Source organism: Sycon ciliatum, chromosome 1 (genome assembly GCF_964019385.1).
Source record: "Sycon ciliatum chromosome 1, ocSycCili1.1, whole genome shotgun sequence".
Lineage (NCBI taxonomy): Eukaryota > Metazoa > Porifera > Calcarea > Leucosolenida > Sycettidae > Sycon > Sycon ciliatum.
In genome coordinates, this window is record NC_088643.1 from 40,131,281 (window position 1) to 40,157,982 (window position 26,702).

At 48.7% G+C, this 26,702-nt stretch overlaps 2 protein-coding genes across 2 annotated transcripts; one reads left to right on the plus strand and one right to left on the minus strand.

The window, feature by feature from the left end:
* Positions 1 to 310: 310 nt before the first annotated feature.
* Positions 311 to 8,469, minus strand: LOC135825491 (mucin-2-like). The gene is made up of 7 exons (XM_065338151.1): positions 7,265 to 8,469; positions 6,423 to 6,544; positions 5,150 to 5,263; positions 4,614 to 4,748; positions 3,924 to 4,074; positions 2,539 to 3,393; positions 311 to 1,867 (listed from the first exon to the last, which is right to left on the minus strand). Exons 1-7 carry the CDS (start codon positions 7,374 to 7,376, stop codon positions 879 to 881), a joined length of 2,478 nt encoding a protein of 825 aa, XP_065194223.1. The 5' UTR covers positions 7,377 to 8,469; the 3' UTR covers positions 311 to 878.
* Positions 8,470 to 18,364: 9,895 nt separating this feature from the next.
* Positions 18,365 to 25,603, plus strand: LOC135825552 (uncharacterized). Its single transcript, XM_065338170.1, has 6 exons — positions 18,365 to 18,797; positions 20,612 to 20,705; positions 21,577 to 21,670; positions 22,476 to 22,577; positions 23,923 to 24,174; positions 24,689 to 25,603. The coding sequence occupies exons 2-6, from the start codon at positions 20,612 to 20,614 to the stop codon at positions 25,404 to 25,406; spliced, it is 1,260 nt and encodes a 419-aa protein (XP_065194242.1). The 5' UTR covers positions 18,365 to 18,797; the 3' UTR covers positions 25,407 to 25,603.
* Positions 25,604 to 26,702: the final 1,099 nt, after the last annotated feature.

Genomic DNA, 26,702 nt, shown 5'->3' on the forward strand with positions numbered 1-26,702 from the left:
GACGGTTTCGGGTCACGTGATCCAAACGCGAGTCGTGCCGTGAGCAAATCCAGACTTGGGCTTTCGAGGGCAGGTCAGCGTTTCCGCGAGCTCTGCCGTGAGACGGCAAACGTGACACGAGCCGCGTGCCGTAGTGTAACAACGGCCTAAGGGCAATCCAGTGGGTTGTCTAGTCTTCAGCCAACCATACCGTTGAATTATTATTATTATTATTATTATTATTATTATAGTATTTATATTGCAATAGGGCCGGGAGTCATGCCCCCATGCAATTACGTACCTTATTGCCGATCATCATCCATCACTGGAGAAGCATGAACAATCCGGCTGCATTCAATCTCATCAGTGATGGGTGTATTCACTGGTCATAACTTGCGCATTGGGCATGGTCAGACTTGCAGAGTCACGCCCTGCCATGCTTCTGCTCAAATAACCAAAAAACAGACCTACAACGTATATGTAGGTAGAGAGAGAACTAAAATTTATACATGAAAATGTATTATGAATTTAGAGCCTCGGAACCTCAGAATACGTCCAAAAAAAAGAAGAAAAAGGAGCGTCACTTTAACGTTAATGAAAAAAGTCTCCCTAAAACCAAAGAGTAACAAAAGTAATTCAATATTATGTCCATGGAGGAATAGTGGAGTAGTGGAATAAATATGATAGATTTGTTTCATAAACTTAGCTTATTTGGCTGCTTTTTTTTTTAGTCATAAGCTACCAAATATATTTACAAACAAGCATTGGCTTTGGACATGACTGTGGCCGCTGTTGAAACCTGTGATGCACATCTTCGGAAGCCGGGTACAAGCCAGAGTCTAATATGCTCAACTTGAGTCTATGTGCTGCGGTAGTGTTGTTGTTCCTGATGGACCAGCTCAATTTACCGCTTGCTGCGCTGATGGCACTGCGGGTACTTGAACTTCCTGTTCAAGTACCCTAGCCGCCCGTGTACCGTCAACTTGTAGTGGTAGACTGCGTTTGCGCAACACAACAGGTGATGCTGCTGGAGTGCCATTACCAGGAGTACCACTAGCACCACCATGAGATAATGCAGAGAGACGATGGCGGATGGGGACAGGGACTCTGCTGCTTGCCGTGTCGTCTCGAATCGACCAGTCGCTGGCTCCTTCTTCTGCACCACCGTCGACGTGTGAAGCTGTCATGTGCTGAAAGTGCGCTGCGATGGGTACAACAGCATATTCCATTTCATCCCCGGAGGCTGCATCAGGATCTATGTTAACGTACTGCGGCGTGGCATCAGTCAGCTCGCTTCCTTGGTCCGAGTGACTGGAGATGGCCGCTTGTAGTTTTTCACTTCGGTCCAGAGATATGTCCATACGGTGCAGTGTGCTCTGGAGTGCAGACACATCCTTTGTTGCACTATCTGGCGATATGCTTGCCTGCCTATCGGGAGGAGATGGCGATTCTTGCGCCGTGGAGCTGGTATCTGTTGCCAGTGAACGGGAACGCCGCGTCTCACCTGTCACCTGAGGTGGAGAGCGGGAGGATGACCTGTGTACGGAACGACGCCGTGGCATGCACTGAGACTTGCGTCTTTGGTCGCCCTCCTCTTTGCTGAAACACTCCCTAGGCTTCTGGTAGCCATTGGCATCAACAAGTGCTGCGGCCGAGCCTGCCGCATTCGGGGGCATGCACTGAGACTTGCGCTTTTGGGCGAGTCCTTCCTCTTTGCTAACACACTCCCAAGGCTTCTGGTAGCCATTGGCATCAACAACTGGTGCAGCTGAGCCCGTCACATTTGGGTTTGACGTTGTAAACTCGCCCTTTCCTTTCGGCCATAGCCACAGATATGCATCCACAGGATCTTGATATGTCGAAGTCGCCTCACTCTGCTGTACTGCTCCTGTTATCATTCAAACATTCAAACAGCACACCAACAGGTACAAGCAACACTGCATATCAGGCTCCGCATAAAAGCGCCAACAAAAACCAAATGGACGACAGCGGAAAGATAGAATCATGAGCTCGGATCCCCTGCAGAGCCGAAATACCGAAGGATGCATGCACTACAAGTCTGTGACTGCGTGAACTCAGCAGGGTTTCATTAAACTCGCACCACGAGTACGGTAAAAAGCTACAGGAGCGGGAGAAAAAGTCAAATTTTCGTTTTGAAAGTGGCAAAAACACAAAACTCGCGATGAAGGTCCAGCACAAGCTTTGCGCATACTTTGTAGTTCGTACGACAACTTAAACAAGCGTCAACGGTTCTGAAAAAAGGTGACGTCACTGACGTCAACAACAAAATTCCGTTGTGAACCAGACCAGCTGCGGAGTTGCAACCTCTTGTTTATGTACTCTTGCTACTAAGCAAGTGACTCGGTAACTTTTTCACACATCACATGAGACTCAGTCAGACCGAATGTTCTACATCCGTAGGAACACCACCACCATTTTACGGATCAAAGTGCAGGTGTAGCTCCTAAGGCTAAAGCGGTTGGAGGTGAGGACATCAGACTCACCACAGAGAGGTTTTAACTTAACATCCAACTCGACAAGATACAGATCCCAACTAACCTTTGGTGAGTGGGACAGGCGCAGAGTTTGGTGCTTGATCATCAACTGCTGATTGCTCTAGACTCGTTGTCACTGCTGCTGTTGCTCCTGCAGCAGATGATGGAGATGAAGTAGGTGGAGAAGCAGTGATATTGACCTTCGCTGTCGAGGGTTGTGTTGTCCCCGTCTTTGGTGGACGGCTGACAGGCGATAATTTCCCCGGACTGGTTGTAGGTGGAAAGTGCTGCACTGCAGGATGTTGCTGGGTACTTCCACCGCGGAGTGGCCGTGTACTGGTATCTTCTGACCAGTCTGCAAGACTAGCAGCAGTAGAACTACCATCAGCCTCACCGCGCGGTAGCGTATAGTGTAGAATAGGGGGGACTTGGCCGGGGAAAGGCTCACCATGCAGGCCGGGCTCCGGCTTCTCCAGTTTTGGCTTTGGTGCAAGTGGCGGCTTGCCATGTGCAATAGCTGCTACATTCTGCTTGGCTCGTCGCCTCTCTGCCTCCACATCTTCAGATGCCACATAATCAGTTGTAGTATCATCTAAATACCCTCCATAGGTAGCAGTCGCAGCAGCAGCCATAGCCGGTAAACTGGCCTGTTCATTCAAAGCAAGGTATTCGGTCTTTGAAGGTCTTGGCGGCAGGATGGGTGGCCGTGCAGTTGGAGCGGGAATCACAAATCTAGAATAAGGTGAGTCGGGTGGACTGGACGCGGCAGCAGTAGCAGTGCTGACTATACTGGATGTAGTGCTATCACCATCAGACACATCAACTATGATGAATGAACCCAGGCGACCTGCTGTCGGTGGCTGAATGGACAGTGAGTGGCACAGATCGTCCATTATACTGCTGGACATTTGAGGCCCATCTACACACGAAGCAAGCAAGGCAAGCCCAACACATGAATTTTCGGCATCTTCGGCTCGCCAAAACTTACAGCGAACACACAGAGTTTAATCAGTACTCTCAAAGTTTGAATATACCTGCAGGCCGCAACATGCACACATACCACAGTTGAATACTACTGTGACCATGATTTCTACGGTCTTACTCCAAATCAAATTTAGTTCAAAAGTGGCACATGAAATCAGCTCCCCGGCGCATGATGCTGGGGCATGCACTGATACACCTGGCCGTGCCATCCTAGAACTGAACCCCTCTACCAAAGAAGACAGCGATGCTTATTTACTCTGACTCGTGAGAGGCCCACGTGGTCCACAGGAGCGCTCTAAGTATGAGATTAGCACAAGCCTAGGGCCTGCCTGCAACTAAACCAACACCAGCACTGCAGTAGACGACTAACCATCATGACCTAACACTACTCATGCGCCGGCTGCACTAGGTTGACTGTACCGGATGCAGCTCGCAAACAGTACATGTAGCTGCTCAGTATCTCACCTTTGTAGGAATCGTAGCCTGCAATGTTGGGTGGATCATCAGGTATGAGGCTTGCCAGCGACTGTTGTGACATACTCAGATGAGTCATAAACCTGCCCAGCAGCTGATAAGCTTCAGCTTCAAGTCGCAATGCATCCCTCACACACCTTACCTGTTGCACATGAAAAGAAGACAAATCATCAGAATAAAGATAGACACGTAACAGTTAGCGGCCAGGTCTTAGTTACTTTTAAAACGGCAGTCAATGCTGCACACAGCCACACAGCCACACAGCCACACAGCCACCTGCTAACTGTTCCTGAAAAGAGGCCTCGCCAGCTCAGCCTGTACAGTTCAAGCTAACTTGAACTGAACTCGGCTAGCCGTGGTGATCAGAAACACCACCGTCGTAGGCATTCGAAGACGGCTCAGTGCACTACTAGAATAGTGAGAGTGGAAACTGTGGCATCACAGCAACTCCACAGCAATAATTATATGATGACTACAATCAGCAGTTGAAAGAAAGAAATTAATGTTTGCCTCCGTGGCAGCTGTACCATAGCCAAACAATATTGCATCTACTCATAGGTCTAGACCTAAAAGGCAACATGAATCATTGGTTGACAGTAAAAATGTCTGCGCCAATTTCAGAATCTATCATGTACTAGCATTTGAAGAATGAGTGTTCCCCTAGCCTATGATTGGACTTGCCTTGAAAATTTCAGTACGCTCCACTTCTTCTTCCAGCTGTAGCGTGGCATGATCATTGATGGCAAGTGCTGACTGCAGCTCAGGAAGCAAATTCTCGATTTTGCTTATGTCATTCTTCTTGCTAGCTGAGTCGACCTGTCCGTGCCAAAGACAAACAAGCGCAATATGAAGCTAACTGGTCAGCGTTCATAAAAAGCAGCAGCCGCAGCAACTGTTGGTGGCCAGACCAGCTAGAAGGACTCGCCGGTGCCGGTACAATGAGCCATACTTCCTGATGTTATCACCAAGTTCCAATGAGTGCAGTACATGTGTGGTATAGTATGACAGTGGTATCAGTAACTTGGAGCAACTATTACCAGTAGCTGCATCAGCAGAGGAACAGTAGACAAGTATGATGACTATTTTGCAACTTATCATCTGGGAAGCAAAGAGCATACCAGACAAAGCTCTACCGTTACCAACCAGACGAGGTCTAAAGCGTGCAAACGGTCACAAGCACTGAAACCATCTCCAAGGCCGGGCAGTCTCTATCATACCTGCTTCTTTAACCGAGCCAGCCGAGTGCAGATGTTGGCATGGTGCTTGCGAACTTCCTCGATCTTCCGCTCCTCCTTGGCGATGGCTTTAAAATGCTGTCTCGACTCTCGCATCTGCCAATGATATGAAGTAAAACAAACATGACTGGGGAGGGAAATAGATACTGTAAACCGCCCAATATTCGCGTCACCAAATTTTCACGATTTCTTAAAACCATCGAGATTGCGATGGAAAAAGTAGAAAAAAATAGCGAACATTAATCCGTCGCTAATATTAGGCAGTTTACAGTACATGTAGAGAATCCTGGAGAATGCTGACAGATGATGGAAGGGATGGGGAGATGGTCAGTGAAAATTACACCATCAAGTGGGCTGTTATATTGATTGCCTAGAATATGAACATCACTAGCATACTGTCTTAGCTGAGTTGTGTATAAAAGTCCGGCAGAGGCAGACTTATAGTCTTGTACAAGCCGACTCGATGATGTGGTGGCTGAGCTTCTATTCGGACCAGGTTCCTACTTCCAAGTATCTCCATGATGTCCAAACACAAAACTAGGCCTTTGTAACATGTGTATTTTTAATGATCACTTTATTAAATTGCTTGATACAGTTTCTGGGTACACTCATACCTCGTTTACCCGGTTGGTCCGGGACCGGGCACTGCCCGTAACTTTGAAATGTCCATAACTCCGAATCACATACATTTTGATGGGGAAAGGCCATAGATACGGCATACCGTATTATCTCTATTATAAGCACGTTCCTATATTTTTGTCAATGTACCTCCGCCCCGTGCTATTAATGGAGAGGTTCCTTTATTGGAGACTGTTCCATTATTTTTCAACCTCATTTCAGAGGCATGTTGCCATGGCCAAATTCATGTCAGACACACACATTTCAGGGGTTTTTTCGCCGGTACAGATAATGAATTTACACAGTGTGCTTATAATGGAGACTGAGCACTTTATTTTTTGAATGCCACCCCCGATTGAAGGTGTTCTATTATTGGAGACTGTGCTTATAATAGAGATAATACGGTATGACGTCACTATTTCCACAAAAAGTGACAAAAAGAGTAGTAAGATCTCCACTGAAACTCGCCCAAACGGTGCGTGGTAGACCAACGGGCCCATAACTCCGGGGTCCGGATAACCGAAGTATGAGTGTAAAGATTTAACTGGAACATATGTTATGACTGAGCCGGCTGGGCCACTCACAGTGAATATTAGCTGGTAGCTCCCGAGAATATGTCAATGCTGCAACACCATACCTTAGCTATGAACTTCTGAAAGGCATCAAAGCGAATATGTGCTATCTGCAGGTCCCTCTCAAACACGTCCTTGAAGACCGGGTTCTTTTCACTCTGTGACCACTTGTATCGATACTCGTGGCCTAATAGGAATGTTAGAAACACAATCATATAAATATGACTCTTGACAAGGAAAACATCAGCTAGTTGACTAACAGAAATAAAAAAAGTAAGTTTCCATGAACCCAGCTAAATGCGAGTACGCTGAGCGGAAGAAGACAGCAACAATAGCCCCGTAAAGTGTAGCCGTGCAGGGGACAATCCACGCCGCAATGCGCTCTCTGAAAGCGGAGCAGATTGAAATCCGCCCACATTTTTGCTCCCCAAGGTGACAACTGCAAAAGCAGAGATTCCGCATGCCACATCGGTGTCGGGCAGACGTGTGTGTGGGGGCGAAACCAGTAATGGAATCTGAAACCACACGTGCCGGGTGGATGTGTGTGTGGAATGCGGGGTGCGGTGTGCCCTCCCCCCCCCCCCCCCCCCCCCAAGGTCCAGCCATGGCCACACCAGTCGTGGAACCTGAAACCACACACATGTGAGGTTTCACTGGCGTAGGACCTTGTCTGTGTAGTTTTGTTGCGCTTATCTAGCATTTTCGTCATTATCCGAGAAATATTTCGCGATCGCGCACACGTAGATGACTTTATTTGTCGGTTTGTGATGGTTCACTTGCACATGCACACACGCCCGGGTTCCTCGCTTCTTACTAGCCATCAAATATAACCTTTATGCACAGACATACGCGTTCGTGATCAGGTTGTGTGCATCCTAAATCTTTCTACGGCTGTACGTGTACTCACCTTTCATATCAGCTTCTAAAAGTTTTTTGCTGGCCTCATTGAAGGTTTTCTGCTCGCCAATACAGGCATCCAGGTCATTATTGGCCAATGAATGAGCCAATCGTCGCAACATCGTCCCTGCTCCTCCTCCTCGTGCAGCCGGTCACAGCACTCACAGTCGCCGCTACAGCCACAGCCACACGTCTACACGTAGATCTACGTGTAGACTGTAGGTGGTCACTAGTAGTAGTGGTAGGACTAGCCCAGTGCCCGACTTGATCTAATAAACGGCTGTTCAGCTCATCAGTTGTAGAGCGAGTGAATACCTCCGTCAAGCACAAACTTCCACAGATTCTAGAGCAGGAGCGAGTCGCGAAATGCAGGACGACTAATGCTACGAAATCCACGGTACGGTTGTTGCTGAGTCCGGTCGAGCGCCAGAACACACGGTCTTTTAGTGGGTCTGGAAGCAGATGGGCAAAGCGCAAGTGACGACTTGAACCAAATCCGACTTCTCAGCCGCGTCCTGCCCGGAGCAGATAAATTAGCAGCACAGGCACGGCGAGCAGCAGTTACGGAAACGATGTTGAGTAGCGGCACGCAGTCAATCTAGCGTGGGTGCGGTGTCAGGCAGGACCAAACCAGGCAGCGCTTTGGTTGTCTTTGTGCAAGGGAGGAACTAGTACAATGAGTACTAGTAGTAGTAAACATCTATCTACGCACCTCACGCCACGGGGCCAGGCAGGATACGAATGGACACGGGACAGTTGCTTACACAACTGGAAATTCGAACAGCTGAAAAAGCAGTTGAGAGGGTCATGGACTACAGCCTCAGCTCAGTACAGGCAATGCAGGCAGCAGTGGACATCGGCGACCGGAAGGACAGATCTACAATACACTGTACTATACTACATGTATCTCAACCATCGACACTCGCGCCGTCTCTGCCCCGACACTACTGCAAAATAATCTAGCCGAAAGGCTGGCAAGGGGTTGAACAAGTCACACTATTGCAGCCTGATATCGTTCTAAACTCCTATTGATCGTGATGATCCACTTGCTCTAAAATCATTACGGATAAATTGAGCACTGAGGCTGGCAACAGTTCATGGCCTGCAAGACTTTACTGCTGTCACAATGAGATGGGGTCAGCCCTGAGCAGTCACTGCTGTCTACACGCTAGACCCTCTCCGTAGCTCCGCAGATTCTGACTGAACCCGTAGCTGTCAGAGTCTGGACGAGAGTCGAGCTAGTTTCGCTTCAAACAAGGAGATGCAAGCACACATTGTGTGTCATTTTGTAACGTCTTTGCCTTTGGAGAGCTACTGTGCACAGATGCAAGTAAGGTGACAGCAGCATTGCCTTCCGAGCACAGACAAGCTGTGACTAACGGTAGACATTGTACAGGCATTGTTATCGTAAGCCTTCAGGTTGCACTTGCAGGCTAGCACACCAGTACTGGCAGTAGGCAGTACAGTGACAACATCACCATCATTCTATCGGCTTGCCCTGTGACGGCCAAATGTAACGTTACGAACTGGATCAACGTGACTCCGGCTGCTGGTGCTGCGCTAGCATGATTGTGTGCATGCAAGAGAAGCGCTACAAAAATGTAGTGAAGTCAGTGCTAGTGAAGGCAGAATAGGAGTTGGGTTAGCTGTAGTGTAGAGTGTAGTGCAGTGCAAGTAGCTACGCACCTCCATTCCAGGATTCCTCTCTGACGTGCTGTGACAGCTTCTCGACAATGAACAAGTGAGGCGGCCTGCATGACTGCATGACAGCAAAAATCCCATGCAGCACAGAGCTGGAGATGCGGCTCGAGATCCATTCTCCAACCGTTACCTACACTACATGTATGCCTAGCGCCTGACACTGTCGACATGTCGTGACTCGTATCAATACATTACTCAATAGGCAAAACTACACTTCACTCTTCACTTCAGAAGACAAGTAAGTAATACTAGTACTAACAGTGCAGTATCCTACACTACAGGCAGCAGTGCAGAGTGGAGTTCACCAGCGCTCGCATATGCACTACAGTACATGTATGACAGTCAGTAGATCAGTGATCTGCACTATGCAGTCTGCAGACGTGTTGTGCCACCCAGCATCCTTTCTAGTACTCAACTTCAGTGGTCATGGTAGTACTAGTAGTACAGACAATTTTTTTAGACCATGATGGTTTACAAAGGCAGAAAAGAACAGACAACCGTACCGGCTTGTACTTGTACTAGCCAAGTAATAGTTGTAGGTCATTGTTGTAACGCTACGTTCCCTGCACATACATGTAGCAAAGCTAAGGCTCAGACACATGATCTGTACATCACCGGGTTACAAAATTTTAAATGACTTATAGTTGAAGTAATTAGTTATACCAATACTATACATGACATTGTATACCCGGTACCCAGGCAACTAAAGCAAGTACAGCATAGTGTGCCATTGATTAAAGCTAGTGAGACATGGTGCGGATGTTGTTGTTGAATTCTATAGTCGCAACACAAACAGGCGATGGCGCCTCCTTTTATACATGTACATGTACATGTGAGCGACATAACATAATGGGGAGGCCGAGGGGAGGAGAAAAAAAATAACAAGTGAAAAAAGAAAGAACTTCAAAGAAGTCACCGAAGGTAACTGAATACCGGTATGTTACAGATAGAGCGGCGGAAAAAAACCTGTTGAAAACCGAGCACAGATAAAATCTTACACAGAAATTGGAAGATTGAACTCAGATAATGAGCCAATGTAACAAGATAATAATATGTACAGTCATGTAAGTGGTCGTCAGTACATGTACATGATGTACGTGCGATAACAGGGTACAAAACTGACAGGCTACTGAGACATTCAGCGACCTAATGCCTACATGTACAATGTACATATAGCTCCAACACATCCAGTCCGGCGCAAACCAACAGCTTTCCAACTTGGAAGGTTCAAGGTTGGGTAGGACCAAAGAGGCCGAGGGGGAAGGTGAGCGCAGCGGAAATGTGCACCAGCTAAGTCCCACGGCAACATTAAAATTCGAAGCAGCAAAGCAACACACCAGTGACACCACCCAACTTGGGTGGGTCAGCAATATCGGTAATAAAGGAAGGGGGACGCCTGCGAAAACGAATTGTACAAAACCGGACGCCAATACTACATATTCATAGTAACATTGTACATGTAACTGTGCTCCTCATGCATGACAGTGGGCGAGTTGACGACAATGTATGTATGTACATGTATGTATAACTCATAATCACAAGGTGATCGTAGGGGCATTATCAGCGAGAGCATTGTGAATGATGTCTCTGAATCCAACTCTAAAAAAAAAAGGTTTGTTATTGTAGTCTCTTAGGAGTAACATACCACGACCGGCGCACCAACCAATCTATCCTGGAAGAAATCAATGACATCATCGGAGCAAGGATGCGGCTAGCGAACGAAGTCAAGAAAATAATTAAAGGGGAAGTTAAGGCAAAAATTTCACCAGTTGTAGTCTTCGGGGTGCTGAGTCGAATGGTCTTGGTCCGAGGAAGCTGAGACGCTCCCTTCCTACTTGAATCCCAATCGAACTCGCGCACTTCCACCGAAACTGGGTGACTGCACCCTACGAGATGGGGATTTGTATGCAAAATGTCACTAAAAGCGCCATTTCGTTCTTATAAAAGCACGGATGACCGCGATTGGCCCATATGTTGTACTCTTTTGGACGCTGAGTCGACTGGTTTTGGTCCGAAAAGGCTGCGATGCAGTGTTCCTCCTTTATTCCCAATCGAACATGGTTGAACAAGCGGTCACGTGCTCCTGGGTGCCCAAATCACCTGGTCACCACGCCAGCAGGTGACAACTTTCACACCAAGGTTCAACTCGAGTTCAACTCGAGTGACAGGACTGCACCCAAAAAAGGTCAAACAGGCTAGTAAGTTGTACCCTGCAGGCACGGTGACCAGGTGACTGGCGTACGCAGGAGCACGTGACCGCTTGTTCAACCATGTTCGATTGGGAATAAAGGCGGAACGCTGCATCGCAGCCTTTTCGGACCAAAACCAGTCGACTCAGCGTCCAAAAGACTACAACATATGGGCCAATCGCGGTCATCCGTGCTTTTATAAGAACGAAATGGCGCTTTTAGTGACATTTTGCATACAAATCCCCATCTCGTAGGGCGCAGTCACCCAGTTTCGGTGGAAGTGCGCGAGTTCGATTGGGATTCAAGTAGGAAGGGAGCGTCTCAGCTTTCTCGGACCAAGACCATTCGACTCAGCACCCCGAGGACTACAACTGGTGAAATTTTAATTTTTGCCTTAACTTCCCCTTTAAGTTGATGTGGTTTGGCCATGTTACTCCCAGCTCTTGCGAAAGCACTAGACAAGATTGTCGCCACCAAATTCGGTCACTATCTCGAGGTCAACAACATCATTGTCCCGGAACAGTTCGGCTTTGTCCGTGATCGCTCCACAGTTGACCAGCTGATACAGCTCACTACTAAGATCGCCTCGACCATGGATAAACGCATCCCTTACGATGCTGCATTTCTCGATTTTGCGAAGGCCTTCGATAAAGTGCCGCATGACGTGCTTCTCCAGCAACTCGGGACTATCTGCGATGCTCCGGCTACGAGTTGGTTTAAGAACTACCTCGATACGCGTACATTCAGCGTCCGCGTCCAACACCATCTGTCCTCCCCACGTCCCGTCAAGTCTGGAGTACCCCAGGGTTCCCACCTCGGGCCATTGCTTTTCCTGGTACATATCAACAGCCTACCCAGTGCCTCGAAACGCAACCAGCACGCTGATGTTTACCTGTTCGCGGAGGATACCGCCGTCGGCCAAGCACGGACCAAAGGTACCAGCCCAATGGAGACTGTCCTGCAGGACACATTTGCCTGGGCCGACCGAGTAGGCGGAACCTTCAACCCATCGAAAACCGTTGTTATCTCATTCGCTGAGGAAGGAGCTGCAGAGACCATCCGCGGTATCCAGCCGTCAACCAGTCACCGTCACCTGGGAGTGTTGTTGAGTGAAACACTTAGCTTCCAGGAGCATATTGAACAGACAATAAGCAAGTTAAGACAGCGATGCGTTCTTCTGTGCCATATGGCTGACCGTTTAACAGGAGACATCGTCAGGAAGCTGTACCTTACGTATGTCCGTCCCACAGCAGAATACGCCGCCCCAGTATGGGAGTCCTCCCTCTCTGCTGCACAGCGGCTCACCCTTGAACGGCTGCAAGCCAGAGTAGCTCGCACAGTCATGTGGCTTGAGAGATACCCTTGCCCATCAGACGAGCCCAAGTCATCATTGCTTAAACAGCTGGGGTGGCCAAGTCTATCCTGGCGCAGGAAGATCGCCTGCCTTATGGAATTCTTCCATTTGGTCACCACCCAACCAGAACTTTTTGAAGCAGCGGGATACTGCCCCACGCGTAGTCGCCGCCGCCAACTCGCATTCACTCTGCCACGGGTTGGGAAACACGCCGGGAGGTCATTTCTCTTCCGCACCGCTACTGTCTGGAATGCCTTGCCCGCAGACCTGAGAGCCACAGCCTCGCAGTCCCTGTTTCACAGTCACATTTGCACGCACTTCTCTGACACCAAACACAATGCCACTCCTCACTGACATGCCTCTGTCCTCCTTCTTTGAGCGTTGCGCTTATTCTTATTAATTTTTGTGTTTCTGTTTCGGTATATTTCGTATTTCAAGGCATACCCCGAGGCTATAGGTATTATTGAGTAAAGGACCATTCTGGAACATTCAGCATAATTGTAGTTCTCTTGCTTGGCTGTTCATTACGAATCATTAGCCCTCCACTGTCTGCTATCTCAACCCTACACTGCTACAGCCTCCCATTATAATGGAACTCCCTTCAATTTAGACTACGTCTTTGGGAAATCCTCAAATATATAATAATAAAAATAAAACCTATGATATAACCCAACACTAGTTCAAAACTAGTATTAGATAAACCTTGTTATAGTTCACACATATTGTTAGATTGACAGCATGAAACAAGGTGGAGGACACTGTGTTCGGAAACAGTGACCCCACTACAACCTTCCGCGGTTGGCAGAGCCCCGGTCCCTGCGGACCATTTGAACCAGGGAGTCGTCAAAGGTATTTGACGACTCCCTGATTTGAACCATATGGGTGTTGAACCCGGTTCTGACCCTCATTATGCTAGGGGAGTTTTAAGACTTCTCCCTACGTCCGTCGTGTATTCTTTGATCGCTCCTGGATGTCGTCATGGTAGACATGTAGCTATTTGTACTTGAACCTGAACTTTATTTCTTATCTTCTTTTCTTCCAACTTCTGCCCATGGCGTTCTTCTCTCAGCTCGTCAGCTGTCAACAGTTACTGCCACCACCATGACACTGTCGCGAGAAGGTGCTCTCTGTAGACGGGGTTGGTGATGTCCCGACGCGGGGTTCAACATCCATATGGTTCAAATGGTCCGCAGAGAACGGGGCTCTGCCAACCGCGGAAGGTTGTAGTAAGGTCACTGTTTCCGAACACAGTGTCCTCCACCCTTGTTTCATGCTGTCAATCTATTAACAATAATAACAAACCTCCGTCGTGCCTTTTGTGTACAATAACAAGTACAGTGTACATAGTTTCACACGACGTAGATCTACGTTTCGCCGTATTGTTGTGTTTGGACGGCTCATTAGGTGTGCAAAATAGACCTCAGATAATGAGCGAGTATGTAAAATAGAAGAAGAAAACACATGGAAACGAGTTATGAAGCAACTATCCACCAATGTAACAAGATAATAAGCGGTCAGTACGTGCGATAACAGGGCACAAAACTGACAGGCTACTGAGACATTCAGCGACCTAAGAGCTTCAACGCATCTCCAGTGCGCAAACCAACAGCCTTTCAACTAACTTGGAGGGTTCAAGGTTGGGTAGGACCAAAAGAGGGGGGGGGGGGAAGGTGAGCGCAGCGGAAATGTGCCCACGGGGGAAGGTGAGCGCAGCGGAAATGTGCCCACGGCAACAAAGAATGCCGACTGTTACAGGAAGATGACGAGACCAGTGAAGCATGACAATGTTGTCTAACTACAATTCGAAGCAGCAAAGCAATACACCACCCAACTATTACTTGGATGGTTCAGCAATATCGGAGATAAAGGAAGGGGAAGCTTTGCGAAAACGAATTGTACAAAACCGGACGCCAATATCTACATTGTACATGTCAGGCTACTGAGACATTCAGCGGCCTATTGCCGTGGGACTTAGCTGGTGCACATTTCCGCTGCGCTCACCTTTCCCCCTCTTTGGTCCTACCCAACCTTGACTTGAACCTTGGGCTTCCAAGTTGGAAGGCTGTTGGTTTACGCACGTGCGCACTGCATGGAGATGTGCTGGAGTACATGTAGGTCTCAGGTCGCAGAATGTCTCAGTACTAGCCTGTCAGTTTGTCTCAGTACTAGCCTGTCGGTTTTGTGCCCTGTTATCGCACGTACTGACCGCTTATTATCTTGTTGGATAGTTGCTTCATAACTCGTTTCCATGTGTTTTCTTCTTCTATTTTACAGAAATAGAAAGGATGGACTATTGGTGAACAGATGGGTGGCCACATGTGTCATTTTTACATGGGAGGTTAAACGAAGGAAGAGAGGGAGAGATGACGGACTCATGGAGTCATCGACAATCAGCTCATGCGATAACCGTGGACAAAACTGACCGACACTGGACAGTAGTCTACTGACTGGCTATCAGCACGTCTTGGGTGCGCACTCCAACAGCCTTCCAATTGGCTACTTTGAAGATTCTTAGTCACGATAATAATTATAGGAGGGGAAGGTGAGCGCAACTAATAGTACTAGCAAGAGTACTTTTTTTTATGTACTCTTGGTACTAGTATGATAGTAATACTACGGTTTGTAGCTTGGTTGTCCAGACGCACCAGTGGGTAAACTCGCGTTACTTTGGTTGGTTGGTTTATTTTATTTTACTTCCCCAGAATGAACAGGCATTGCTACCTTCTTGCCTGGACAAGTACTTTCAAGTGCATTTTTCTGCACTGTACAGTTTTGCGACAAATGTGTGTTTTCTCATATGATGGCTCATTAGATAACGGGATCCGAGAGATATTCTTTCACGACATACATGTAGGGGCCAGTCCAAAGTTTTGAAAACTTGGCGGATGTCCCCGGCCACAGGGATGGCAGGTACCAAAAACCAGACACACTCACCGGGCTGGAACACCGGGCTGGAACACAACTCTCCTCGCACCTTACTACATCAGAACAATTACATGACTTTGTACTGAGCTTGGCAGTACCGGTACCGCACTCCCGGGCCGAGGCCGACAGCCCAGTGGCGCAAAGCACCCTCCTGGTTTCTGATATCTCGAAAGCATCTCGAACGTGTGGTATCATAAACTAGAAATGGGCGATGAAAACATAACTGGTGCGGTCGAGAAACTTTGTGACACCACACGTTCGAGATTAAAAGGAAACCAGGAGGATGCTTTGCACTGGACCATCGGCTTCGGGAGTGCAGTACCTGCTTGCCTCGTAATCGTATTTAGACTACATGCTACAGATCTGCAGACTACAGACTACAGTGTAGTGTGTAGTCAGTGTAGATCTACCAGGGAAAGGCGCAGCACGCATACTCGCCATTGACATAGCCGGTGCGTTTGATCGCGTATCACATCCCGGTGTGCTACACAAGTCCAACGTATACACGTATGGCCTACGTGGCCAACTGCACCAGTACACTGTACAGTGGCTCAGCAGCTACCTCATGTGAACGCTACCTTCAAGAATCAAGTGATCATTTGTGGCCAGACATCCTCAAGGCTCCGAATTCAGGCTGGAGTCCCCCAGGCCAGGGTAGTATTCTGGGTCCGACTCTCTTCCTCATGTACGTGAACGACTGCGAGGACCACGTACCAGCCGGTGCTGACCTAGCCTCGTTCGCAGACGACACTACGCTGTACACCAACATCACCCCCGCTACCCAGGAAGATACCACCCAAGCCCTCCAGCTAGCAGTCAACAACATCTCCCGCTGGGGTCAAGAATGGAAGATAAAATTTGAACCAGCCAAATCCCAGGCACTGACTGTCAGCTTCCACCGCACCCAATGCCATGGGACATGTCACCAATTGACTTCAAAGGATCTAGCGTGACGGAACAAGAGGAGCTCAAAATTCTGGGCATCAGTTTCGATGGTCAGATTACCTTCCGGCGCCACCTTCGTACCGTAGCCCTCCGGGCAACACAGCGACTTGGCGCTTTGTGTAACGCTTTCCACCTCCTAGACGTGCCCGGTCGCATCCAAGCCTACAATGCGCCCAGTGATGGAGTACTGCCCCATTGTCTGGATGGGAGCGGCCCATCCCATCTTGCAAGACTCGACCGTGTGCAAGCCCGGGCCATCCGCGCCATCGCCCCAATGTGTTGGCTGCCGAGTCTTGCTCTTCGTCGGATGGTTGCAGCACTTTGCCTCCTGTACAAGATGCATTGTCCGGATGCATATCCCCTTCTACAGAGGATGTTGCCACCCCAGCAGCCCTAACACCAAACAGTCCACTCCACCGTAGTACGTTCCAGAGATGTAATGCTCACGCACACCATCTGGCAAATGAACTTCCAGTCCGTTCCCGAAACAACCTGTGTCGTGCCTACCCTCACGCAGTTGTCCCCGTCTGGAACCAGCTGCCCGCCGGAGTCTTCTCTGCCTCTGGTCCATTCTGCAACAAGAACTTGCAACACTTCAAAGTTGCAGCCAACCGCTCTTTGAAGACCAACGACTGGTCGTGGGCACATGACCATCTCTGAGTATCAGCATCATAATTATCTGCCTCAGTCTCACCCCATGACTTCTAAATTCCGCTCCACATATTATTCACGTCTGTTCTTCTTTTCTCTCCTTCTCCTCCTAGCACTGTCTGTCTTATCCTTCGGACCTTCCCCTCCTTCTAATGTACTGTCTCTCCTCCTAGCATTTCGTATCATGTACCTGTCACTCCTTTCATTTTTCTTCTTCTTTCTTTTTTGGTGCGTTTTACCCATGACGTCGAGACCTCAGGTCAGCTGAGGGCAAAAAGCCCAGACAGATCCTGCCGGCAATTCTTTCGGCAAAATATCGAAGAATTGAAAGAGCGGAAATTGCCGGCAAAATCGGAGCAAAATATCGAGATGTTGGGTAAAATTGATGCCTGATACTTGGATTTCCTTGTTTCTTACCCGTTCCGCAGGATACACTGCCCAGGTCGAGATCATGTCACCGAAATACCTCTGGGATTCACTGTTTTTTGTCTTTGCCTGTAGCTGTGAGCTGTGTGATCATTGTAAAAAAAAACCTACAAATCCAGGGGCGTGCTCGGCCCCCCCAACTAGGGGGGTGCACGGGAGCCGAGGGGAGCCCCCCCGGCAATTTTCTGCAATTTGTTTGCAACCTTTCTTGAATTTTAGAGCATATTTGCATACATTACAATTGCAATTACCCAGTTTGAAAATTTTTTGGGGGGTGCACGTGCCCCCCGTGCCCATCGCCGAGCACGCGCCTGAAATCATGATGATCGTATCGTAGATCTACATGATGTATGCCAGTATGGCAGTATGGCTTTCACGACTACCGGTGGTGTGCTATGGGCATGGTCTACCAAGTACCATATCTACGGCCGGCTGCCCTGCTAGCCAGGCCTGCAGCGTGGTAAAGACGACGTGTAGCCTGTAGGCTATGGCATGGCCTACAACAAATCTTTGTACTGAGTCTAGTCTGTAGGCTAGTGACAGTAGTGTAGGCTGAGCACCTCGTCTCCTTCAAAGTTAGTTCAAGACTCCTTGCTACCGATACTGCAGTACCGGTATACCGGTGATTTTTCCCCCATCCAACCCCAGGCCCTGCACTGCATGACCTGGATGTCGGATCTTGGATCAGATGTCATGTCTTGTCAGACTAGAGTAGTCTTTGTAGACATGGTAGGTCTACCAGTCCAACGGCCGGCAGTGCATGCTCTACGTCAATATCTACCCTATCAAATGTCACGGATAGCGCTAGGCTATGACCATGAATGACTTGCGAAGTAAGTAAGTAGTTGCGTGTTGAGTCTGCTGCTCACTCGACTCACTACGAAAAGTAAACACTCACCGATGATACACCTCTAGGTCTAGAAAAGCTCTCGGCATATCAGCCTCAAAGTCAAACTCCTGCCACCAAGTAACTGGATTCCCGGGGAAATTTCTTCCTTAGTGTCCCGGTTGATCCACTTTATAGGACGCGATCACGGGTGAAATGGAGAAGTAAAAGGAGCACTTTCCCAACAGCTACCTTCGTATTGCATATCAATAAAACTGGTACAAGTGACATAATATTATAGCTTCTCTTCGCCTTTTTGTCTCGTAGGTGGTGGAAGAACTTTGAACTTGAACTTGGAAACGATCACGGTAGATGTAGTTGCACAAGCCATTACTCGTTACAGGTGATGATGAACGCAGAAGCTCGCTGCTTCAAGTCTTGTCTAGCCCTTCGACCACGGTGCTAAGACCGTTATTTGCAGACCGTGTACGTAGAGCAGTGGAAGACCAAACGGAAGGAAGGCAAGGTATGGCATAATGGCATTGCTTCCATTTTCTACCGGTGTATTGTCTGTGGTTGAATGTGTGGCGAATCTCACCGCCCGTCACTGCCCATGTACCGATATCCCCTACCCTTATCCGTCACCGTGATCTGGTGATGGAGTCCGCCAGAGATTCGTCCACACACCCTCCAAACATGCACTGTACTCAGTGCTTACTAGAAATAGCGCGACCTGGTACACCCCTCCCCAGGATCCCCCTCCCCGCCCAACAAAGACACACTCGTAGACTACTCATACTCGCAAACAATCCACCGGTTCTGACCTTCCAGGTAGATCTACAGTGAAACCTATTTAGGTCGAACACCAACTGACCAAGGGACCGATGGTATTCGTTCGCAATTGAATAATGGGACTTCTTGGAATCCATAGTTTATACCCGGACAGTGAACAGTGCATGACGTATACAGTCATTATCAAGAATACAATCATGAACTACTTTAATACTAGTTACTACACTGTAGTTCTTCTAATACACCAGTGCAATAGTAGCATGCACCAGTGACACAGCCACCTTCAGGATCTTCACAAGCAACATTTCCAACATTTTCCCATTGATATTTTCATTGCCCTCTCGTAAGGTGGACACAGACCGAAACTAACCAGTATGATCACTAATATCACTAATCAGGGGCGTGTAGCACCCGCTACAACTGGTACGACCATGGCCGTACCACTTTTCCAAAGTGAGGTTCGTCTGAAACGTGCAAAACCGTAATAAAAAATCGGGACCCGTCAGATCTTTGACTTTTGTTTGAGTTTGACTCATACTCGACTCAACACAGCTATTAGGTACACTTGGTTCAAGACAGCTTAGTTTTCTGCACGTGAACCATAAAATTCCATGATTAAAAAATAGAAAGTAGTAAAAAATGTGCCAAAAGTACCCAGAACACAGGATTTCGTGTCTTTTTTCACAAAATTTTCACGGGGGAGGACCCCCGGACCCGCACCTTCACAGCCCGCTCCATCCTTTAGTCGTACCATTTCCCAAGCCCCTCATACGCCCCTGAATATACCATGTAAATGTGTACATTAACACGTGATGACATATAGCCACAGGGATCATGTAATTGCTTCTGTGCTGGTGATGAGATGGTCAGGTCCAAGCTGTCATCGGCGATAGTCCTGCTATGCTGATTTCCGCGGATCGTCTTCATCCACCGTAACAGTTGATTGCTGCCTTTCTGTGCCAAATTTGTATCGCTTCTCCCTGGGGAGGGTAGACAAGTCTGACCACTGAGAATTTTCATCAGCTCCCAATTTCCGACCTTTCCACCGCACTGAGCTTCTTCGCGGCTGCCTTCTCACAAGTGCGGTGCTGTCCAAAGCAAATCCAACCTCATGAATAAAGTAGTGTCGCGTTCGAGTGCACAGACCAGTATGTGTAGTGCTAGGGCTGCGTAGCGCCCGGCGCTATTTTATTCATGAGGTTGGATTTCTTTGGCCAGCACAGTCTGTACATGGTAGCGACATGGCGCCTGGTAGACCATGGTAGACGCATTGCTCTTACTGCTGATTGTATCACCTTTACATTGTACATGTATATCAGTGTTCACACTCGTTAGTTTCTTTTCTGCCTGTATCCACCTGATGAGAAGGCAATGAAAGTACTAGTGGAAACATTTGGAAATATTTCAATAATATGTTGTTTTCGAGGAGCCTGAAGGTACGTGTAGATCTGATGTTCTTCAGTCTGATTGAATAATGATGTAGTACAGGTACATGTAGTACAATTGTTTGAACTGTGATGTTTGAAATCACTGCCGGGCTGTGTGCAGATGGCACCAATAAGAAAGAAGATCAAGAATTTGAAGCTTGGCGATCACATCTACGTCAAGAAGAGGCTCTGTAGAAGATCGTTCTGTCACCATGGTGAGACTTGTGCAACTGGGTCATGTGTGAGTATGTGTGTGTGGTGTGTGTGTTGGGGGGGAGTGGTCCAGGCTGCACGGTCTGGGGGTGTTACTTTTGACTGTTAAAAAAACAACTTTTTGGAGTTGGAAATACAACCACCAATCAAACTACTCAGTTGCAGCAAGAAAGAGATCTCTTCTAGTCCCCCTAATGTTTGCCCTTGAAATGGAACGCTCTTCACAGAAAATGAGGGATTCTTTCTTCTTTGTGTTTGCATTCGAAATATGATACGCTGCTAGGTCAGAACTGAGTATTGTGGAGATGGGCCGTGACAGCAACTAGCAAGCACCCAGCATTCACAATCAGCAATACAATCCACATGTGCAGTATACCAAACCAAAGCCCCCTCCCTTCCTTCTTGGTCCACCCCATCCCCCCCCCCCCTCCCCGCTTTGGTCTTTTCCTAACCATGAACCTTGCAAGTTGGAAGGCTGTTGGTTTATGCACTGGAGATGTGTTGGATGAGCTAGGTATCATGTCGTTGAATGTCTCAGTACTCCGTCAATGCGGTACCTAGTTGTCTCGCTCTCTGATCGTATGCTAGTTACAGTGGTGGACAGTTGCTCATAACATAGCAGTTAGTTTTCTTTGTCTCCAAAAGCTGTGTCCAGGGCTTCATTACTGAGAGAGTCACAGTAGTGTCATGATGCCTCTGCCCCCCCCCCCCCTCTCTCTCTCTCTCTCTCTCTCTCTCTCTCTCTCTCTCTCTCTCTCTCTCTCTCTCTCTCTCTCTCTCTCTCTCTCTCTCTCTCTCCCCCTGGCCTCTCTGTCTCTGTCTCTGTCTCTGTCTCTGTCTCTCTCTCTCTCTCTCTTTCTCGCATGTGCAAAGGCATTGTTTCATGCATTGGCAAGGATCTCAAGACATTCAAGGATTTCAAAGTGATCGGCTTCGGCCGCAAAGGTCGTAAGAGACTTGTCATCAAGTAAGTTAGAAAGCCCTCCACTCCAGACTTGATGCACTAGAACCGACTTCAAAGTGATTTTGTTAGGGTCGTCGCAAAAGTTTTCGTCGTCCCTGAAACGAACCTCGTTCATTTCGTACTCGGACCCCCTCCCCTCCCTCTGAAACGAAGACAGCTTGCTATGCTGGACGACGAAAATCGCATTCATGTACATGTCATATGTACAGTGTCGGTCGACTTGCAATTTTGGCTGGCACCCCCCCCCCCCAAATGAATCATTTTTGTTTCAGGGACGACAAAAAAACTTTGCGACGACCCCTTATAATGTTTGCTATGCCCAGGCAGCCCTTGTACTAGTAACGCCCACAAAATTTAATAAGACTACCCCCCCCCCCCCTCCCATCATCAGATCTGTCATGTATTTTAAATTGCACATCCCGTAGCAAGCGGGTCCTACCACAGCCTAGTAGCATAAAGACATAGAAAGAGAAAGTCATAAGGCACTTGGCCATCATCAGGTGCAAACAAGAAATGAATCTGTCCACCTGACCCACCTTCTGCTTCAGAAAGAAAAAGAAGCAAAAAAATGAAACAAGTAAGGGAGCTACAAGTACTAGTTTCAAGCTGAAAGCGTGTGTTTACTTCCATATTGCCAGGTGTGTCTTTACCACCATATTTATTAACCATAAGTACAGCTGCAGTGGTGTCTTCAACTTCATTCTCCCAAGCTGAAAGCTGCTCATAAAAATCTCCATATCCATCATCATACGAGATTACTACAGTGCACTAAACTCATGCTTTTCTGTACATTGCCATCATTGCTCAGAAATATTTTCCGAAAATCCAAGAGCGTTGAAATGGAAAAGGAGGATTTCAAACCGGAGGCCTGCCCTAGGACACCAAGACAGATACCAGATGGGAGTCAAAGGTAACATCTCGACATGATCACAGTGTGGTGCAAATGTATGCCCCTTTGTGTGAGGTTGATAATTATCATACTGTCGTCAGACAGTACGACTCCATGATGGTTCATGTGGCAGTAAATGTTTTTGAGCTTATGTCAGTAGGAATCATACACGGGGATGTGTTTGTGTGTGTGCTCCCACGTGCATGCGTGTAATCAATATTATCCTCATTGAAACAGCTAGCTGCCCGGAGATTTACGACCAGGCCGGAAAGGAAGATTGCATGGCCGAGTGCTACTAAGTTCATATGCCTACTGGCTGCAGCACTACTGCAACACGAAATCAATGAGTAACCTAGAGACTTTGAAGTGTCAGTGCATGTGCAATAGGCTACTGTCCAGATAAGGAACGTATGTGCAGTACGCACATTTAACTTACTTGCTGTTAGCACTCGTGCCTTGATCCCTGGGGGTGGTGGTGTTTCTACCTTGATCCCTGGGGGTGGTGGTGTTTCTGCCTTGATCCCTGGGGGTGGTGGTGTTTCTACCTTGATCCCTGGGGGTGGTGGTGTTTCTGCCTTGATCCCTGGGGGTGGTGGTGTTCCTACCTTGGTCCCTGGGGGTGGTGGTGTTCCTACTCGTGCCTTGATCCCTGGGGGTGGTGGTGTTTCTACCTTGGTCCCTGGGGGTGGTGGTGTTTCTACCTTGATCCCTGGGGGTGGTGGTGTTTCTACCTTGGTCCCTGGGGGTGGTGGTGTTTCTGCCTTGATCCCTGGGGGTGGTGGTGTTCCTACTCGTGCCTTGATCCCTGGGGGTGGTGGTGTTCCTACCTTGGTCCCTGGGGGTGGTGGTGTTCCTGCCTTGATCCCTGGGGGTGGTGGTGTTCCTACCTTGGTCCCTGGGGGTGGTGGTGTTCCTGCCTTGATCCCTGGGGGTGGTGGTGTTCCTGCCTTGATCCCTGGGGGTGGTGGTGTTCCTGCCTTGATCCCTGGGGGTGGTGGTGTTCCTGCCTTGATCCCTGGGGGTGGTGGTGTTCCTGCCTTGATCCCTGGGGGTGGTGGTGTTCCTACCTTGGTCCCTGGGGGTGGTGGTGTTCCTGCCTTGATCCCTGGGGGTGGTGGTGTTCCTGCCTTGATCCCTGGGGGTGGTGGTGTTCCTGCCTTGATCCCTGGGGGTGGTGGTGTTCCTGCCTTGATCCCTGGGGGTGGTGGTAGAAGGTGGTGGTGTTTCTACGGATGCGGAAAACTCGGCCTTCAGCCGAGTCTGACGCGCAAATGCGATATTTTCGGCATTCGTAACTGTTAGCTGCATGGTCATGTGTCACAGTAGCCTCCCTCTACTACCACCTGTCCATGTTACGTTTCCGCAGAATCTGCAACGTGGCCAGCAGCACTGTGGACACTGGGCACACTAGAAACGACAGTACTACGGGGAAATGCTGCACTGACATCCCACATCCTGGCTCTACTGACATCCCACCTCCTGGCTCTACTGACATCCCACCTCCTGACAGCACTGATACCCCACCTCCTGACAGCACCGCCGAAGCAGCATCGGAGAAGACAGCCTCGCCTGTTGCTATGACAACGCCAACTCGGCCGGCCACAGGAAAGATGTCAAGGTGAGGAGAAGAAAAATGACCCGGTATAGATCTGTGCGTGGCCTACAGGGCTCCCGTCCCGTCGCTCCCGTCCCGCATGCATGCTCATTCCAGTTGCCCTTGTGCTGTAGGTGATCGCGCCCGGCTGTATAGGTGTTAGATGCACTTAAAGTCTTTCAGCTAGGTACTGTACACACTATGCAATAAGATTACTGACTGTACCAGGATTGTATGTGCATCCTGAGGGAGTTGTAAGCGTTTCGGAAGACGGCACTGGTGAGCGGAGTGCGACACGGTGTCGTGGGTTTCGCTCCCGTCCTGCATGAATGCTCGTTCCAGTTGCTCTTGTGCTGCAGTCACGGCCGCGATCGCACCCGGCTGCATAGACCACAGACCAAGTAGATGTTCCCAGCCTGTTGCTGTGGTCTGGTGTCATCTACCTAGATGTTATGACTCCTTCAGTGCACATCAAGTTACGGACACGCAAACAAACTCACGCTGCCTGTATGTCTTGATCTTTTCCACCGTCGCACAGGATATTCAGAGGACTCTTGATGAGCAGCGGGAAAAAACTCACCAACACCTTGTTCCCCGCAACGCAGAAAGAAGACGACATATCCAAGTTTGTGCTCAAAACCAAAAATCATACGGACGAAGTGTATGTGTATGCCTATGGTGAGAGCAGTGAGGAAGTGCACTATCTGCAAGGGTCATCTCCGCATGACAGTCACAATAATGAGCGCGCTGCCGACATAGCCAAGCTCTTCTTGCCTGATGAGTCAGTGGACGAGAAGCAGCGCTGTAAGCGGTCGTTCGGCGATTACGACCTGGAGAGTTGGAACTGCGAGTGCTTTGCGACGTTCTGCAAAACAACCCAACACCCCGTGGAGGAGATTGCGGCCAGGGTGAAACAGCTGAAGCGACGCCAGTGCGTAGGCAAGCGGTTCTTGCACGCCAACAGTACCATTGTGTCACACCAGGTACATCGGTACTGGGAGAAAGGAGAAATGTGGAGGGAGACGTTTGATGAGCCCACCGGGGACACGAGCGATGAAGAAGAGCCTAGTGGAGACACGAGCGATGAAGACCAGCCCGATGGAGACACAAGCGATGAAGAAGAGAACACTGACAAGGTAACCGGACGAGGCCAAAGAGATACACGTGAGAGACAAACGGCGCAAGAAGTCGCTCAGGAAGAGTGCCAGAGTAACAATTCTGTCAGATGTGTGAGTACAGTGGAAACTAGCCTATAAAGACCAATGCCCTAATCCTGCCACGACAGCAACAAGTGACATCATTATTTTATGCTTCGGCTGTGTTAGTCCCTAGCGTATTCCTGGCCAGCACAGCACTACGATTTCGTTCATGCTGCTTTGCGCGTTCATGCTGCTTTGCGCGTTCATGCTGCTTTGTGCGTTCATGCTACTTTGCGCGTTTATTTGCTGCAGTATATCTACTGTTGGGCTGTGTGCAGTGTGTGCGTGTGTGTGTGTGTGTGTGTACGTGCGTGCTTGCGTGCATGCGTGTGTGCGTGCGTGTGTTTGTGTGTGTGCGTGCGTGTGTTTGTGTGTGTGTGTGTGTGTGTGTGTGTGTGTGTGTGTGTGTGTGTGTGTGTGTGTGTGTGTGTGTGTGTGTGTGTGTGTGTGTGTGTGTGTGTGTGTGTGTGTGTAATAGTCGTTGGTGAACAAAACTTGCATACTTGAAGTATAAGTGTGATCCATGATATCTTACAGCTTACAAACCAACCAAGAACATGATATCCAGCAGTTACAAACCAACCAAGAAAACGACACAGAAGCCCGATTCTCTAACCCCCGGTCGCCAAACAGAACAATGTCGCCTGAGTACATTGGCTAGTGCCAACGTGCCGTGTGACGGGGCCCAGGGGTGAACATAACAGACGGATTCCTGAAAGCTTGCACCTGTAGCCTTTCACTTTTCTAAGTGATAATAACACTTTTATAAAAGCACCGAATGGATGAACCATTCCTGCCCTAGATCTTATACTGGTACCAAGCTGGTGGTGGACACTAACACTGCAGAGGAACAGCACTGCCTTGAGTGAGTAGACATGTCTTGCTGTGCATGTGGAAAGACTTGGATCTTGACACCGGCAGCCCACAGTGGAGACAGTGCAGCCGCATAACTGTTAGGCAAGTACACACCATGACTGGGCTGCACCTGTTCTAGAAAGCCAGACAGCAAGCACATGGTGCCAGGTGAACACTATAGCACGCAGCTTGACTAGGTAGTAGGTACCTTTGTTTGCTGACTGGAATCTGTAAACACGGGGGCATGTGTATCAGTGTGCAGGCATGAACACAGAGTGACTGGGTAAACATGGCATGTGTATCAGTGTGCAGGCATGAACACAGAGTGACTGGGCACCTATCAATGCGTTCCGTACCTGCCCAGTGCGGGCACACAAGCAAGCATGACTACACGATTGTACCATATTTTCCGGAGTATAGTGCGCACTTTAGATGTGCTATTTTAGGCCCTAAATCGCAGGTGCGCACTATGCTCCGAATATGAAATGCATGTACTTC

Coding starts and splice junctions, on each gene's coding strand:
- LOC135825491 (XM_065338151.1), bottom strand. CDS start 7,376: ATGTTGCGACGATTGGCTCATTCATTGGCCAATAATGACCTGGATGCC. Junction 5,264..6,422: donor TTCAGAAGTTCATAGCTAAG/GTATGGTGTTGC, acceptor TATCATTGGCAG/ATGCGAGAGTCGAGACAGCA. Junction 4,075..4,613: donor AGCGTACTGAAATTTTCAAG/GCAAGTCCAATC, acceptor CATGTGCAACAG/GTAAGGTGTGTGAGGGATGC.
- LOC135825552 (XM_065338170.1), top strand. CDS start 20,612: ATGGCACCAATAAGAAAGAAGATCAAGAATTTGAAGCTTGGCGATCAC. Junction 21,671..22,475: donor CGTAAGAGACTTGTCATCAA/GTAAGTTAGAAA, acceptor ATCATTGCTCAG/AAATATTTTCCGAAAATCCA. Junction 24,175..24,688: donor GCCACAGGAAAGATGTCAAG/GTGAGGAGAAGA, acceptor ACCGTCGCACAG/GATATTCAGAGGACTCTTGA.